This window comes from Triturus cristatus, chromosome 10 (genome assembly GCF_964204655.1).
Source record: "Triturus cristatus chromosome 10, aTriCri1.1, whole genome shotgun sequence".
Classification (NCBI taxonomy): domain Eukaryota; kingdom Metazoa; phylum Chordata; class Amphibia; order Caudata; family Salamandridae; genus Triturus; species Triturus cristatus.
In genome coordinates this window covers 1,016,526,173-1,016,542,769 of record NC_140593.1, presented here as the reverse complement: position 1 = coordinate 1,016,542,769, position 16,597 = coordinate 1,016,526,173, and the positions used below count along the sequence as shown (strand labels likewise).

General features: G+C 42.7%; 1 protein-coding gene across 1 annotated transcript in view; it reads right to left on the bottom strand.

Moving 5' to 3' along the window:
* BAIAP2L1 (BAR/IMD domain containing adaptor protein 2 like 1) overlaps nt 1–16,597 on the bottom strand; it is a 586,052-nt gene that overhangs the window by 388,738 nt on the left and 180,717 nt on the right. Inside the window, exon 2 of the mRNA XM_085629004.1 lies at nt 13,502–13,577. Coding sequence (XP_085485130.1) covers nt 13,502–13,577 — 76 coding nt within the window. The remainder of the gene's footprint in view (nt 1–13,501; nt 13,578–16,597) is intronic.

The following is a 16,597-nucleotide window of genomic DNA, read 5'->3' as shown; positions in this document are numbered from 1 at the left end:
ACAGATTCTGCCTCTCATTTTACTGAGTTATTCTTAATAGACTTTACCGCATAAAAAATAGTACCGGTAACAAAATATTTACCACAGCACGGAGTTTGTCTTCCGCCTTACGCGTTTCGGGACATTTGCATCCCTTGATCACAGGCATTGACATGCAACGATACAGATTGATTCGAAAAAGCACACTCCTCAGCACGTGACTTTTATAGCCCTCCAATGGGCAACAGGTAAGTTCAAGATGTATTGCATGCTGGGACATGAAGTTTGATGTTATTGTCCTTTGAGTGAAATTACTCGGTGCTTTTACAACAATATTTATTTATTACCTTGGTAGGCTCTGATCGCTGCATGAAAGTAGTTCAATTATAAACCCCAGTGGGCCTCCAAAGAGAGAAGTGTCACCTTCAATGCGAACTTGATTCCCACATGGAGACTTCGATTAGTTCTGTGTCTCCGTGGCCCCCGTCGAGTCAGGGGTGGTGCGCCTTCACGGCTGGAATGCCGCCAAACATTTTTTGAACAATGATCCTCGATTCGAAGGCTCACTCCAACCAGTTCGTTTTTAAGCAATGTGGCACTTCATCGCACGGAGTTTGTCTTCCGCCTTACGCGTTTCGGGACATTTGGGGGCCACGGAGACACAGAACTAATCGAAGTCTCCATGTGGGAATCAAGTTCGCATTGAAGGTGACACTTCTCTCTTTGGAGGCCCACTGGGGTTTATAATTGAACTACTTTCATGCAGCGATCAGAGCCTACCAAGGTAATAAATAAATATTGTTGTAAAAGCACCGAGTAATTTCACTCAAAGCACAATAACATCAAACTTCATGTCCCAGCATGCAATACATCTTGAACTTACCTGTTGCCCATTGGAGGGCTATAAAAGTCACGTGCTGAGGAGTGTGCTTTTTCGAATCAATCTGTATCGTTGCATGTCAATGCCTGTGATCAAGGGATGCAAATGTCCCGAAACGCGTAAGGCGGAAGACAAACTCCGTGCGATGAAGTGCCACATTGCTTAAAAACGAACTGGTTGGAGTGAGCCTTCGAATCGAGGATCATTGTTCAAAAAATGTTTGGCGGCATTCCAGCCGTGAAGGCGCACCACCCCTGACTCGACGGGGGCCACGGAGACACAGAACTAATCGAAGTCTCCATGTGGGAATCAAGTTCGCATTGAAGGTGACACTTCTCTCTTTGGAGGCCCACTGGGGTTTATAATTGAACTACTTTCATGCAGCGATCAGAGCCTACCAAGGTAATAAATAAATATTGTTGTAAAAGCACCGAGTAATTTCACTCAAAGGACAATAACATCAAACTTCATGTCCCAGCATGCAATACATCTTGAACTTACCTGTTGCCCATTGGAGGGCTATAAAAGTCACGTGCTGAGGAGTGTGCTTTTTCGAATCAATCTGTATCGTTGCATGTCAATGCCTGTGATCAAGGGATGCAAATGTCCCGAAACGCGTAAGGCGGAAGACAAACTCCGTGCGATGAAGTGCCACATTGCTTAAAAACGAACTGGTTGGAGTGAGCCTTCGAATCGAGGATCATTGTTCAAAAAAAAAAAAATATATATATATATATATATATATATATATATATAGATATTACCTACTGGCGATAGCCAGTAGGTAGTTATAGTTAGGACCACGTTTCCATAGGAAAACCTCAACATTCTATTTTGAATAACTTTGGCGCCGGTCGACGAATCCTCGCGAATTTCTCAAAATAGGTGGGGCGCTACGCTCCGCTCCTACCCTGAAAGTCTCGGGGGGATTCGTCAAGCGGGGGCTGAGATAAAAGGGGGGTCCCAAAACGCGTTTTTCCCATGCATTTTTCCATAGGACCTTTAGAACGAGCTACAGCCCGAATGGCTGAACAGAATTACTCAAAATTTGGCAGAGAGGTAGTCCCTAGGTCAAGGAAGTGCCTTTTGTAGGTTTGGTGTAAATCTGTTCAGTAGATTCTGAGAAAATAGCCTTTAAATCAATATATATATCTGAGCCAGCTTACGGTACGCTTACCGTACGCTTACGGTAAGCGTACGGTGGCGTGCGCGAGCGCGATTCTGATTGGCTCTTAGATCTTAGTAAACATTCGAATCGGCCGAAACCAGGAAGCGGCGGCCGCCATTTTGTCTCTCGCACTGAGAGAGATTTTTAAAATCGGAAGCCCAAAAACATGTAAAGGGGCTGTTTTGACAACTCCCTCCCACATAGTCATGTGGAGGGAGTCCCCAAACATCCCCCAAGTGCAAAAACGGTTTTATTTTTTTTTCGGCAATTTCGCGGGGTACGCTTACCGTACGCTTACGGTAAGCGTACGGTAAAAAAATAAAAATAAAAAAAACACTATCCACACTTACCCCACCCCCTGTGCTTTTGGTGGCCGAAGGCCACCAAATGTGCTGGGCTTATTACAATGGAAAAAAACACTATCCACACTTACCCCACCCCCTGTGCTTTTGGTGGCCGTAGGCCACCAAATGTACAGGGCTTATTATAAGGGAAAAAAACATAGCATTTAAAAAACCGTACTAATTCACTGAAAAAACCATAGGTTTCACACACGTTATAGTTAGGAATTAGCATTTAAAAAACCTTGCAAATTCACTGAAAAAACCATAGGTTTCACACATGTTATAGTTAGTGGAAATTTTACTGATAAAAAACCAATGAAATTGCCCCGTTATAGTTAGCGCAGGCAACTATAACTCACGCGACCGCAATCCTCTGCTGATGACATATGTGTCTTTATGAAAAAAAAATATTTGTAATATATGTATAGCTAAAAATGTATGGAAGAAGACATGGGCAAATAAGTGTCTAAATATAGTATTAGCATCAGCAGAGGATTGCGGTCGCGTGAGTTATAGTTGCCTGCGCTAACTATAACGGGGCAATTTCATTGGTTTTTTATCAGTAAAATTTCCACTAACTATAACATGTGTGAAACCTATGGTTTTTTCAGTGAATTATATATATATATATAGATATATATATATAGATATATATATATATATCCTACTGGCGAATCTTCGCGCCACGGAGCTGCGTTGCAGAGTGTTGTAAAAAGGGGCGTGGCCTCTGAATACCTCTCTGCAATGCAGCTCCCTGGCGCATACCGGAGGTACCTGGTGGGCTAGTTGGCCCCCAGGGGACCTCAGGATTGAAGAGGAATTAATTTCCCAACTTAAAACGCGCCACAGGGCGTGTTTGCACACGTCACCTTAGGCCCCTCCCCCTTCCTTCACCATTGTACAAATATTCCTCTAAAATCAGCCGAACTACGAATTACATTTTACTCACCTGTTATCAGGAGAGAACCCAGTGCTGCATCTTTTAGCCCAGCACTGACCCTGAAAAGTAATTCTAAGCGTACTTACCAGTAACTTGTATTTCCTTCCATAGGAATCCATTGTGTGGTTTTCAGCAGAAAATTTTCTAAGTGTCTATTTTCACAAACTAAAAATATTCCTAAAAAAATCGTCTGTATGACTTAAACACATCCTTTCAACTGTTTACAGGAGGTTGGCTAGTGCTGGATCCAGTATCCACCACTGAGTAAGAAAAAGTAACGATAACACTACTTACCTGCTAAGTGAATTTTCTGCCATGGGATAACATTGGTGATTCTATGTGAAAAATGCTCTAAGTGTCAACTTTTAAAATACAATAATATTCCTTAAAAATAACTTCTGTAACCAAAACGCTTTTACTCAACTGTTTACAGGAGATGTCCAAGGACTGAATCTAGGATCCCGTCCTGTGGTTAGAAAAGTAATCCATAAAGTAACTAATTGCATTTAACTAGACATTCACATTGAGCTCAATGTTGCTTTGTGTTTGAAATTGTGTTGCCCATTGTAACAACTGTAAATACTGTATTTAAAATTCTGTTGCCTATTTGCCAAGTATTTAAACTAAAGTAATTAATTCTGAGAAAGTATATTTTGTATTGTAATTATAATGTAATTAAAAAAAACACACCTAAAAATAAATCGTTTAAAAAATGTAGTAAATCAGTATCAAAAAAATCAGTATAACAATTAATACATTAAAAATTGTCATTTACAAAACCTTTGAAATTCACTGAAAAAACCATAGATTTCAGGCCTGATATAGTTAGGAATTAGCATTTAAAAAACCTTTGAAATTCACTGAAAAAAACCATAGGTTTCAGGCCTGATATAGTTAGGAATTAGCATTTAAAAAAACCTTTGAAATTCACTGAAAAAAACATAGATTTCAGGCCGGATATAGTTAGGAATTAGCATTTAAAAAACCTTAGAAATTCACTGAAAAAACGATAGGTTTTAGGGGTGTTATAGTTAGCTGGACATTTCACTCTAACAAAACCATTGAAATTCCTCAGATATAGTTAGTTGTATTAACTACATCTCGCGCGCCCGCAATCCACTGCTGATGATGTCACATTACATCATTCATGACATGGTCAGTGACATCACTGATGACATACACACACACATATATACATACATCATTTACACTTCAAGAAGCAACAGTCATGATTTCTGAAGGACTGTTAACCCCTTCAGTGCCACGCCCTTTCCCCCTCCTGTGCCGGGCGTTGTACTAGTGGGTGGGGTTCATGACGAGATAGTCTCGTCATGGGCACAGCGCAACCGTGCTCCATGACGAGACTATTTCGTCATGGGCACTTAAGAGGTTAAACACAGTAGATAAATACCCAAGAGGATAGGCAATATCTAACTTTCAGACAGACGCAAAGACTCATTATAGGAGATTAACAAGAAGAGCTTTCTATCAAGCCTAAAAACTCCTACCATGAAATGTAGAACCAAAACAGCCATACCTGTTTCAGACACTGCCCATCAAACAGCTTCAGATACAGAGTTAACATCACCATGTTCCCAAAATTCAACATATGAATTACCTTCACCGTCCCACAAAGGAGGAGGCCACTAACTTGTGTATTCCAAAGGACATACCATAAACTCTGAATTTACCAGTACAACTGTTAAAAACTTGAAGCACTCATAATAGTTATGCAGTCCGCTTAAGAAGAGAAAACGAACTGCACTGAGTACCCTGGCTAAGAAAAACCAGAGGGTCGTGTAAATGAAACAGAAACCCAAAAAGGGCACCACAAGAGGAAAAGATCGGCAAATAGCTCACAACAACAGCCCATAATTGTTAGCTCACTACAATAGCCCTTGAAAGAGCATATAGCGAAGTCCAAGAAGGACTAAGCTGTATAACAGAGTGATGCCCACACAAGACAGCGTACTCGGAGAAAACTATTTATTAGTAAACAGACTACCAAAGGAGCACACTTAAAGAGCTATAAAATAGCAAACCAATACTCCATGTAGAGTAAGACATAAACCCATAAAAGGGTATGAACTCGAGACTAAGCTCCTCATCAGAGTAAAATAAAAGAACAAACCAGCTACACAGCTTCAAAGACAATCTGGAGATTATAATAGTCAAATTCAGAATCATACACTCTTGCATTACGAAAGAAGTAGAGCTTAATACTTCAACACCACAAAGTGCAACAGCAGAGGCAGGATTTAAATCCTTAAACCTAAAGATCCACGACTGTGGCTATATAAAAGATAAGCAAAAGACCTGATAAGGTCAAATTACAAGTGACCAGCAATGAGGCGTTGTATTGCTGAATCTGCATGGCTGGCACATTAAACAACGCCATCAAAGGACTTATCTTCCAAGCTCTGCCGAACATTATGGGGGGATTTCGACTCACGCAACCAAGCGTGTCTACGGAGAGCAACATATCAAGCCATAGCTCCTCCAATTGAATCGGTGGTGTCCATTGCCGACTTATTATGAAACTTTGCCATCGCACAGCCATCTTGCGCTTGCTGAAAGAGTTAAACCCTGACCCCTCAGGAGGGAAAGAAAGCAGATGGGTGACGGAGTCCCACAAAGCATATGAAGCCCTCCATGAGACATAAGATGTGTTTAATGACCTCATGGCCAAACTAGCCGACACAAAGATATTCTGGCCACACAGATCTAACCACCTAGATTCTTTTCCTGGTGGAAGTAAAGGAGACACATCGAGATTTAGTGAAGTCGTAGCAGCTTGCACGACAAATCCCTTTGCAGTAGGGTGTCGAGAAAGACAAGCCGGGTCGTCCGGAGCAGGACGATGGCAATTAGGAAATGGCATGATCGACAGAGACACCTGACACCGCCCAAGTTCCAAGGAGTATATCATACAGAGATGCTCCAATAAGGTAGTAAGGGTTCAACACCTGTGACAACTTGGTGAAGCAGATCCAATAAGGGATCAGATGACAAAGTCACTGAAAGGAAGCTGCAATTTCAAGACCTCAACAGTTCTCTTTATAGCCTCAGCAAAATCTGCACAAGTCGCCATCGCAATTTGTGGCAGAGAAAGCAGATCATAAATAGGAGAGGTTTGCAGACTACTATCCTCACCCAATGCAGCCCAAAACCCTCCTACAAGAGGCTGAACAAGACCAACCAAGTGGTAGACGTCTCTGGTGTCAGCTGAGCCACCTTGCAATGTTTGGGGAGTAGCAAGGAGCCAGCTTCGTCCTCAGACTGCAGAGGAGAAGAAACTGGAACTGAAGTGGCTAGGAGCGGCGTCTCAGGCGCCGATCGAAATCGGAATGCCGTTGAATCGTCATACACCATGAGCTGGGCCTCTGGTGTCGACAAGACGCTGGGACAGTGCCATATCCACTTCCAGTACCACCTCATCCTACGCCGCCGGACTCCCAACTGGAATCTGCACCGGGCTTTGTACCGGCACTGTAATTACTCCAGGCACGGAGTCAAGGTCTTCGACCGGCGCCATGGGCGAATACACCAGCGTGTTTCCAGTCAGAGTACCCCCTACCTCCTTGGGACCCGAAGGCGCTCCAGGGATGAGGCAAGGACCCAAAAAGGCCTGCAGAGAATCAAAGTATGCCTGCACCTGGGTCATAGTCGCCCCAGCTCCAGGATAAGGAGGGAGGCTCAGGTCAACTCTTGTGCTATGTCCTCTGGTAATGAACGGGAGGAACCAGCAACCCCATCACGACGTAGTGAAGCCTCAGGCCTCCGTGACCTCGATCTCTTATGACAGGAGTTTTGTGACTTGAATGAGCAGAGCCCACAGGAACAGCTCCTTGAATTCTCCCGGGCAGGAACCTCAGAGTGGGAGGGAGACCAATGTCACCTGGACTCCGACCGGGAGAGCTGTGCCATCAGCACTTCATTTGCCTTTCTCACAAGGTCTTTGGGCTTCAGCTGCTTAAGGGTGTCGCACTCTTCTGAGTCGTGGTGCTCTTCCAGGCACCACATGCATATGGAATGTGGATCTGTAGCTGACATATGTCGAGTACAGGTCTCAAGCAACTTAAAACCCAAAGGCATAGGCACACTGTTACCTGATGCAAATGGGCGGTGAAGTAGGCCAAAACACAAAAGACACTAGGAACCGTTTCTCCAGTTCAGCATTGCAGCATGGAAAGGAAGAAACTGACGTCCACGCACCGGAGGGGCCTTAATGGCTCCACTGACTTCATGACTGGAGGCGACATCATCACGGAGCCATACAACGCCGTCCTCTGGCGCACTGAGTTACTGCTGAAAAATTTCCAGAAGCAGACAGGCGCCCGGCGAAAATTCAAAAGCTAAGGCAATCTGAGGGTGGATGAGAGACAGACACACGCACACACCCACACACACACACACACACACCAGAAACTGTACCGTCTATGTACCCCAAAAGGTAAAGAAGTGGATAGCAGAGTTAAAGGGTCAAAATAGGGAAGCCTATAAACAAATGTCCCATACATGCCAAAAGAGCAGATTCCTAATGGAGAAACATATTTTTAGGAGTATTATTAAACATGTGAGGTAGATGAAGCCCTGGCCAAAATCATACAGGCATCATTATATGAGCTGCCTAGTCTTGGTTGATCCCATGGGAAGGGATCGATCGGGTCTATTATGGAGGTACAGAATAAGGAGTGCATCAATTGTCCAGTTCACACCAGAGAATATCATGGTTGACGCCTGTCGTGTGTGTGTGGGTAAACAAGAAAATCCACTTTTGTTCCCTCCGAAAAAGCCTATGTTTGTTCATGTTAGGATGTGATTCTAGAACAGTCCAGCGTACATCACCTGGCGTATGCTTCTAAGTAAGAAAGCGAGTATCCATTTTGTGGTAGTTTATGTGCATCCGTTACCACTCCGATATTCTGTAACCCTCACCTTGACAGGTCTAGTTGTCATGCCAATATATCTTGTGGTGGAAGGGCAAGTGACCATGTACACACAGTCCTTGGTATTAAAGTTAGTGTGAGTCTTTTGTGCCCATTTATCGGCATGGTCAAGAACAATTTCCTCAGTAGGTTCAGTTAGGTCACAAACCCCACAAGAATTGCGTGGGTAGTGTCCCGTGAAGGGGGTTAAATCCCAGAGGGTACGTTGTTCTGATCTAGGTGTCCTCCGTGGTGTGGTGTTGACAATCATGACTCTAATGTTATACGTTCATTTGAATGCAAAACGTGGTGTGTGCAACTCAAGTGAGACTGTCTGCAAGGTGGCACAGTGTTTGGGTATGATATTCTGTATCCAGTTTGAATTTAGGGTAAAAGTAGTAACACAGGTGATGATGATGTCCTGTGTTCTAGTGCAGGGTTCCAATGGTGCCACCAATTTGTTGTTCCTGGGCCATTTCCGTGCTATATTGACGGAGTGGAGTGGGTAGTGGTGTGCTGTCAGGCTAGGGGTCAGTTGACGTGCTTGTAGGTCAAAGTCAGCAGTCTTGTTGCAATTGCGACATAGTCACAAGAACTGACCATAGGGCAGATTTTCCCCTCCGTGCTTTGGGGTGGTGGCTGTCCTAAAGTAGCAGATTGTTAGTAAATTTTTTGTACGTGGTGGTCGCGAGTTTTCCATTAGTAATGGTGATGAATAAATCAAGAAAAGGGAGACCTTTGTCCGAGACTTTTTTTGTGAGCCATAGGAATGGATTAAAGGTATGAATCCATGTATAGAAACTGTTACATTTGTCAATATCTCCCTGACAAAATATCAAAGGGTCATCGATATAACGACGCCGTAGGAGTATATTGTTTGTGTATGGATTGTCATTCCCAAAATTGTTTTCCATATGGAGACATGCCAGACTCGACGCAAAGGTACTTCACAAAGAAGTACCTTACGCTTTGTGATAGAGTTGGTCTCCAAATTGGAAGAAGTTTTCTTTAAGTGTTATGGCAGCACATTTGGTAATGAAACCGATCAGCACTGATGAGGACCAGAATTCAGAAAGGAGTGTGTTCTCTACCACTTCAAGTGTAACATCTTGGAGGACGCTCATGTAAAGAGCCTTCACCTCAAGGGTCACAAGGAGGTCAATATTACTGATGTTGTTTGCCTCATCAATAAGGTTAAGGACATCTCTTGTATCCTTAAGAAAATATGGTGTTTTTGTACCCAGAGGTTGTAGGAAGTGATCGCAGAACTTAAGACAGCAGTTCCAGAAGGGAACCTATGCCTGATACAATGAGGCTACCCACAAGTGGGGGTAACTCCCTTGTGTATTTTAGGCAAGATATAAAAGTACGGAAGCTTAGGTGGGTGTTAACCAAGAGTTCTGGATTGGGTTTCAGCTGTCAGGACTGTGGACCCGATTTGAGTACTAAACCTTGTGGTGGGTCCTGGCTAATAGGGCTATAATATTTCCGGTAAGCCAGGTGGCGGAGGCACTCTTTATTGTAGTCTGGGGTGAAAATAATGACAATCGCACCACCTTTGTTAGCTGGTTTGATTGTAATAGAAGAATCATTAGCCAAAGAATTGCTGCCAGTTCCTGATTAGACATGTTGTGGAAAAGGTGTCTAAATTCGATACTCCTATGTCATTCAGGTCTCTTCAAAGACCTGGGCCTTACCGTCAACAAGCCAAAATCTTCTCTCAAACCTTCAACAAAGTTGACTGTCTTGGAAGCAATTCTGGATACGAATCAAGACCAGGCATTTTCCTCACAAGAAAGGCAAATACGGATTCAGCAGTTAGCGCAAAAGTTACTCAGGAAAAAGTCTGTTTCAGTTTGCCTCTAAAAATCACTCCTCGGAGTGATATCCTGTTGTATTCCACTAATTCAAAACTCCCGCCTTCACATGAGACCTCTGCAAGGGTAGTTTGACAGGCAATTGTTAAAAATTCAAGGATCATTCAACAAGTTGACTCAGATTACTCCGACCACAATGACGTCCTTGCAATGGAGGATACAGTCAAAATATATTGAAAAGGTTAACATTCTTAACTCAGGTCCCCAAATTTGTAATCACCACAGACACGTCCCAGGAGGGATGTGGCACTCATCTCCAGGATTTAACCATCTGCGGAAAGTGGAACCACCTCCAAGAGAAAATGCACATGAACTTGCTAGATCTCGAAGCCATAGCATCGGCCCCACTCTCATGTCTCTACCACAATTGCCTAATGTATTGCTAAGTTACTATGGGGTATGACTAACTGAATACCAATCATGTTTTTATCTCTCACTCTCTGCATGTTTCTTTCTCTCTTGCATGTCAGATTTTACGTATCTTAAAGGTATACCCCACAATTTTAGGATGACTTATTGTGATTAGGTATTGTTGTTAATTTCCACTATTAAAACACCAATCATCTGTAGATTAGGTTACATGGTCCTGTTGAATTTTCCAAATCTGCAGGGACTCTCTATGGCAGGAAACATGTTGACCCACGTTTTCACTTCTCTGTGAGCTGTAGGGGATCATTTTCTCCAACACAGCCACCATTTGTTTTTTTATTTATAACAAGAGATCCCACGTATTAAAACTCCTTAGGGTCCCTCTTAGTTATTTTTTTTATGGCACTCACACTAATCTACACACACTACACCTCCACTCACACTTCATCAAGGCGTCTTATTTTAAAAGACATACTGCAAAGAGCCCTCTTAAGGGGGCTGTTGGTCAATGCAGCAGAATATGGTGGTAGTATAACCTGACCACTGTAAATATATAAATATAAAAATAACTGTATCCCGTGGTTACAGATCTCTAGGTGTAGTAATCAACCTATTATCACTGTCTAAGAACCTAGCAGGGTCAGGCATACACTTACTTACACTTATATACACTCGGACGGGGGCCTGTTTAAAATGTAGGATTTCACCACTATCATTACCGCCCCTTTAAACAGCCCGGCGAAGAGTAGTTATGAACAGATTGGGCTAGATGCATAAACACACCGACCGCTTATATTGAACACCACTTAAGCAGGGAGGAGGTTGGTACATCGCATCCTGCCCGTTGAGTTAAGAGCTGACACTAATATGTTAAAGAATCAGGCATACAACCACCACAGTGCACTCGGTAGTAGCGGTTTAACCAAGATGGCCGCACACCCCTTCAAGAACTCTTTTGCACATGCGCAGTACCTTTAACCACCCAACGTGCAAGCGCGGCTCCCGCGCGATTTTCACATTTAAGCAGGAAGCGGGCCACCTCCCAGTGATCGAGAGTGAGGCCAGCACCGATGCTCAGACTGACAAGGTAAGACCCGGTTTCCCGGGCTAAGCAAGGCGGTGCGCTCTTTTCCATGTTGGATAACGAGGGCAGGACGCGTTCTCCACGAGGAGGGGGCACGGCAGGATGTTTACACAGGCTTAACAAGCACACGTTGTACTGTCCGCGTAATAGTATGCCTACATGGTTTTTTTAAAAAAGCAGGCAACCATGTTAAACAAGCTAGACAGCGCAAGTTGGTACTTATGTGTAACCGCTTAGGAAACATACTCCAGTGTCAAGGCATTTAATGGTGAATGTCGAATTTTAATCGAGTTATCATGGCAATACCTGGATACAGCTAAAGAACTCTGACATGACATTCAAATAGAGGAGCCTAAACAGTTCTTATACCAATTCTTAAAGCATGCTATTCCATCGATTATGATACATGTATTTCTTTGATGTGTGCACTTTTCAGAAACGAAGTTCCGCAGTTCTGATTGAAACAGCCAAAGGGTTGGTGCAAAATACCCCAGACACTTACACAATGGAGGTGCAGGTATGCTGCCACACAGCATTTTGAGGGTAAATATCCCTGCCAATCGTGAAACCATTATTTTGGATGATGAGCATTCGCTCGGTAAGACCAGGTGTGACCTGGTGGGTGAGATACTGAGTATATGTGTTTTTATTGTGTTTTCCCCAGGTGCTGACTGAAAGTTATCGCTGGTACACACTAGCGTTGCAGAGAGACCAGTCGACCCCAACCCTGATGAAGTTGCCGGTAAAGTAAATATGGCAACGAAACATGTCGGTTTTTAATGAGCAGCGACACAGCTGAGAATAAAGCACCGTATAGCCAGTGTAGTGCTGCTCGGTTTTATTTCTGAGTGACTTGAGTCCTGATCAGGCTCAACTCACCAAATTTGGGTCGACATTTCCTGTTTTTGTAGATTAGTATACACCATTTCAACACATAGGTTGCCCTGTAGACATTAGTCATTAGGACTATCACGAGGGTTTTAGTGACGCACATTATAAATTTCTTTTCCACCTTTACTGTTTCTGTTTGGGCGGCAGCGACCGATGATGACAACAGGAGGTAGTAGGCGAGTACCTGTCTACACACACCTCGTTGGGGCTGCTTCCGTGAGGCGCTGTCGTCCTATCACACCCTTTTTTATCTTTTTATCTCTTTCACCTTCCTTGAACTTGATCTGAGCACCAGCAGGTTTTTACAGCACCACTGGACAGGGAAACACTTCAACACTAAATATCACGGGGTTGTTGCCACTACCAATTGATAGTACTTGGGACCAGTGGGCAACAACTTTTTTATACACATGCGGTAAATATACCAGTGAATGAGAGTAAGGCAGGCACTACAGACATTGAGTACCTGTACACTACATAAGAATTTTTATAAATTTGTGTACGGGGTAGGTCTTGTTGTATTCAATGCAGCTTTGGCCCAACGAGGAGCTACCCGATGATGAAGCATGACACCCATCTGGGTGTGTAATTGCTGTTGCTTCTGAGCAATCAGATTCCCCTTTGATCGGCTTGCTCAGACCTTTCCCGACTTACTACTTTACATGCGTCTTTTCTTGGTAACTTGAAGGAACTGCATACACCATTTGTATAGATGTCAATTCAGGGAGCATGTATGCTGGACTTAGTCGCGCTCCCAGACCAGAAAAGAAGTACAAATGTTATGAAAAGATTTTGTTTATAAATAGTTCAAACTCACCAAAAACACTAAAGGCATCTGAATTCCAGAAGAACTGTAAACCTCCAAATCTTAAGAAGGCCTTCAAATAAGGTATTGCAGGGAACCATTCCCCCAAACGTGAAAAAACGCAAAACAGTGTTTTAGCCAAATTTGGTACCAAAATCTTGCAGAATTTGATTGAACTACACAAGAAACAATTACACATCAACATTTTTCAACTAATAGTTAACTCAAAAACCTACCAGTTGCAGATTTTTCGTAGACTTTTCCTAGAACCACTAAATTCCGCAATCCTGGATTAAACTGCTCCATGACATTCTGGTGGAAGACAAACATAATAATAAATATTTTATTGAATTGAGAACGTATAATTTAAACATTATTTATCAGTTTCCCAGGTTCCATAAAATGTTTAAAACTTGTGCATAGCAAATATATTAAAATGCATACTGGAATTGAGACAAAGCCTCACAAAGCCAATAAATAGCTTTATCTAATTTAGCTAAGGCACTTGAATATATCACTTGTATCTAGTATGGGTGATTTAAAAAAATGAAATTTCTGTGTGTTTGCCAAGTTTTAGAACGTCTAGCAACTTGCAGCAATTTCGTTCTATTGCTGAAAAACGCTCAGCAACGCATTACTGTTGGTACCATTTCAGTTAAAAATATAGTGCACAAAATAACAAGCACTGGCAAAATCAACATAGCTGGCTTTTCTGTGGTAAAGCTGAGCTTAGATCTTGAGCCAGACACAAAATAAAAATATGTGAGCAGGAGAAGAGGAACCTATCCACTCGTACACTTTTAGTGCACCTAGCACTGCCACCAAGGCTGGCACATTCCCATCGCTTTGATGCTAGTGCACGTCACCCAGGCTTAAGAGGAAGCGGCACAGTATAAAGGAGGCCAGGGTATAGCTAGAGCCAGGATCTAGCGAGACTGGATAGCTGTTTTAAGGACAGGTCAATCTCCTGAGTAAATTTGAAAAAATAATTACAGTCCTGTTCTGAGAAATTGGGTTGTTGGCTGAGGGGGGTGGGAGCCCTTCTCAAGCAACAGCCACAATCATTTCTAGGGTGAACCACAAAAGTCACTAAATTAACCTGCGCTTAACCCTCTGGTACCTTGGCACAAAAGCAGTCAGGTTTAACTATAAAGCGTGTAAAGTATTAATGCAACACTCAAACACTGATAAAGTGGAAACACAACACAAGAAAAATCTCACAACCAATTTAGAAAAATAGAGTAAGATAAACTATTAGACACCAAAACAACAAAACTCCAATCAGCAGAACCGAAAATATGCTATTTCAAAGATTTAAGGTAAGTATAGAACCTAAAAGCACCACTTGCAGGTATCTGGTCATCTGAGAACAGGTGAAAGTCACGATATCAGGCTGAGCCTGAGGGAGCGCGGGCCAAAGTTCCGCAGGCAAAGTTACTTTCTAAAGTCCGGTGCAAACAGTACCATTTGTGGTGGAGGAGTCCACGAGGAGCCTGGGGAGCGGTGTGGATAGTCAATGCTGTAGCGCAAAGATCTCGTCGTGGATGGTCGTTGATGGAAATTTGTGTTGGCAGCCACCAAGGGCTGTCAAGGCTGTAGCATAAAGTGCAGATCTCGAGTTGTTGGGTGTCAAAGATGGTTGATGTAGCACAAAGAATCTGGTTCACCGGAACTTCGAGCTGCAAGATCTTGGCACAAATGAGCCAGTTCACGAAGAGCCCAAAACATCAGTATTTCTACTGTGCTTTTTAGGAGCTCCACTGAAGCCACACCAAGGGTCCGGGACCTGCGGGTGCTGGAGCAGAATTTTCTGATGAAAATCTATTGGGTTTTTAAGCTCTGGTTTGTCTATTTGTCATAATTAAAATTATTAATTATTAAATTACTAATCATTTGTTTTGTGTAAGTGTTTTTACTTATCAACATGTACTAATGAGAAGAAAAACGACACGTGGGAATGCTTTTGTTTGCCTATTGACAATGTGCATGTTTTATTAAATAAACGTTGCTGAGTGCTGTTTATTTTAAAGCACAAAACGCTTTTGAATTAATGCTTTTCTGTGTTGCGAAGGCTAGATAATTACATACACATAAGGGTATTAGTGGGGTTAACACTGTTTAATCACTATGCTGTGGTAACGTTGTTTTTGTCTCTTTTAATTAAGATGGTCTATTTTGGCCTAGAATAAAATGGCCGCCGTTTGCAGCCTGGCCTCGAGTGAGTGATTTGTGATGAGAAGGCCTTGCTGAATATGGTCGCGAGTCATCTGACCACAGTCTTCGCCTGGTCAAAATTTTCCGTGAGGACAGCAGCAGTTCTGGGCAAGCCTCCAGATGCATCTGAATAGCCTTGGAGGACAAAGGAGCCATAATGAATGAACTCTGAGCTCATCATGTTAGTTCCGAGGAAATGTGGTTGTTGAAAGTTACTTTTTAATTTTTGGTTCCTGTTCTGTCTTTTTATTTTTGTGATTTTCCAGAGCGGAGATTTTCCAAATGTAGCGATGCTACATCCTTTCCTTCTCGCTCTGCTCAGCGGTTCAGCGGACGTAAAGAACACTTTTTGTTGCTTTCTTTTGTTTCAAATACTATAAATATTGTTAGCCTAGAGAGGGTTTTTGCCACTTTGCCATTTTCTTCCCAAACCTGCGTTGGTGAGGATCTATGCTGTGAGGACGGCGACTCGGGAGACTTCTACTGAGAGACCAGACCTGTCCTGACCCATTCTGACATTTAGCTAGAATAGGTAATTATGAGAAAAATGATTTATTCTGATTGATTTTCTTTGACTAATTTTAGATAAAGCATCATAATTTTGAATACGGTGTTGGTGATTATTTCTTGTCAATTATTGAGTACTCTATTTTGATTATTGTTGTATAGATTGTTTAGATCATGATTCAGGACAGTTACAATAACCAGGTCTTATCGACCTCAGTGTAGATGCAGGGTGTTTAGGAGTTTTCTTTCCACAGGTTCAGTGCTGGTAGAGTATTTGAGCGTATGTTAGTGAAATGGGCCCTAGTGTATGATGAGTGTATGTGCGTGTAACTGTGAAATTACTCTATCCGTGGAAGTAGGGAGATTTTGTACACCCTGATCTGCATCAATTTCCTGATAGCAGAGGATGGTTATTGATGATTGTCTTGATCTGATTAGATTGCTTGTACATTAGCTTATTGATTATTGATTGATGTTGGTATATGTACTAATACTATATGTTGGAGTCGTCATGTTGAGTTATATGTAGTGCTTCTGGAATTTGGGAGCTAGTAGCAGTTCCGTAGTAGGGCAGAGGGAAGTATATGCTGCTCTCGGGAAAGACGGGATTG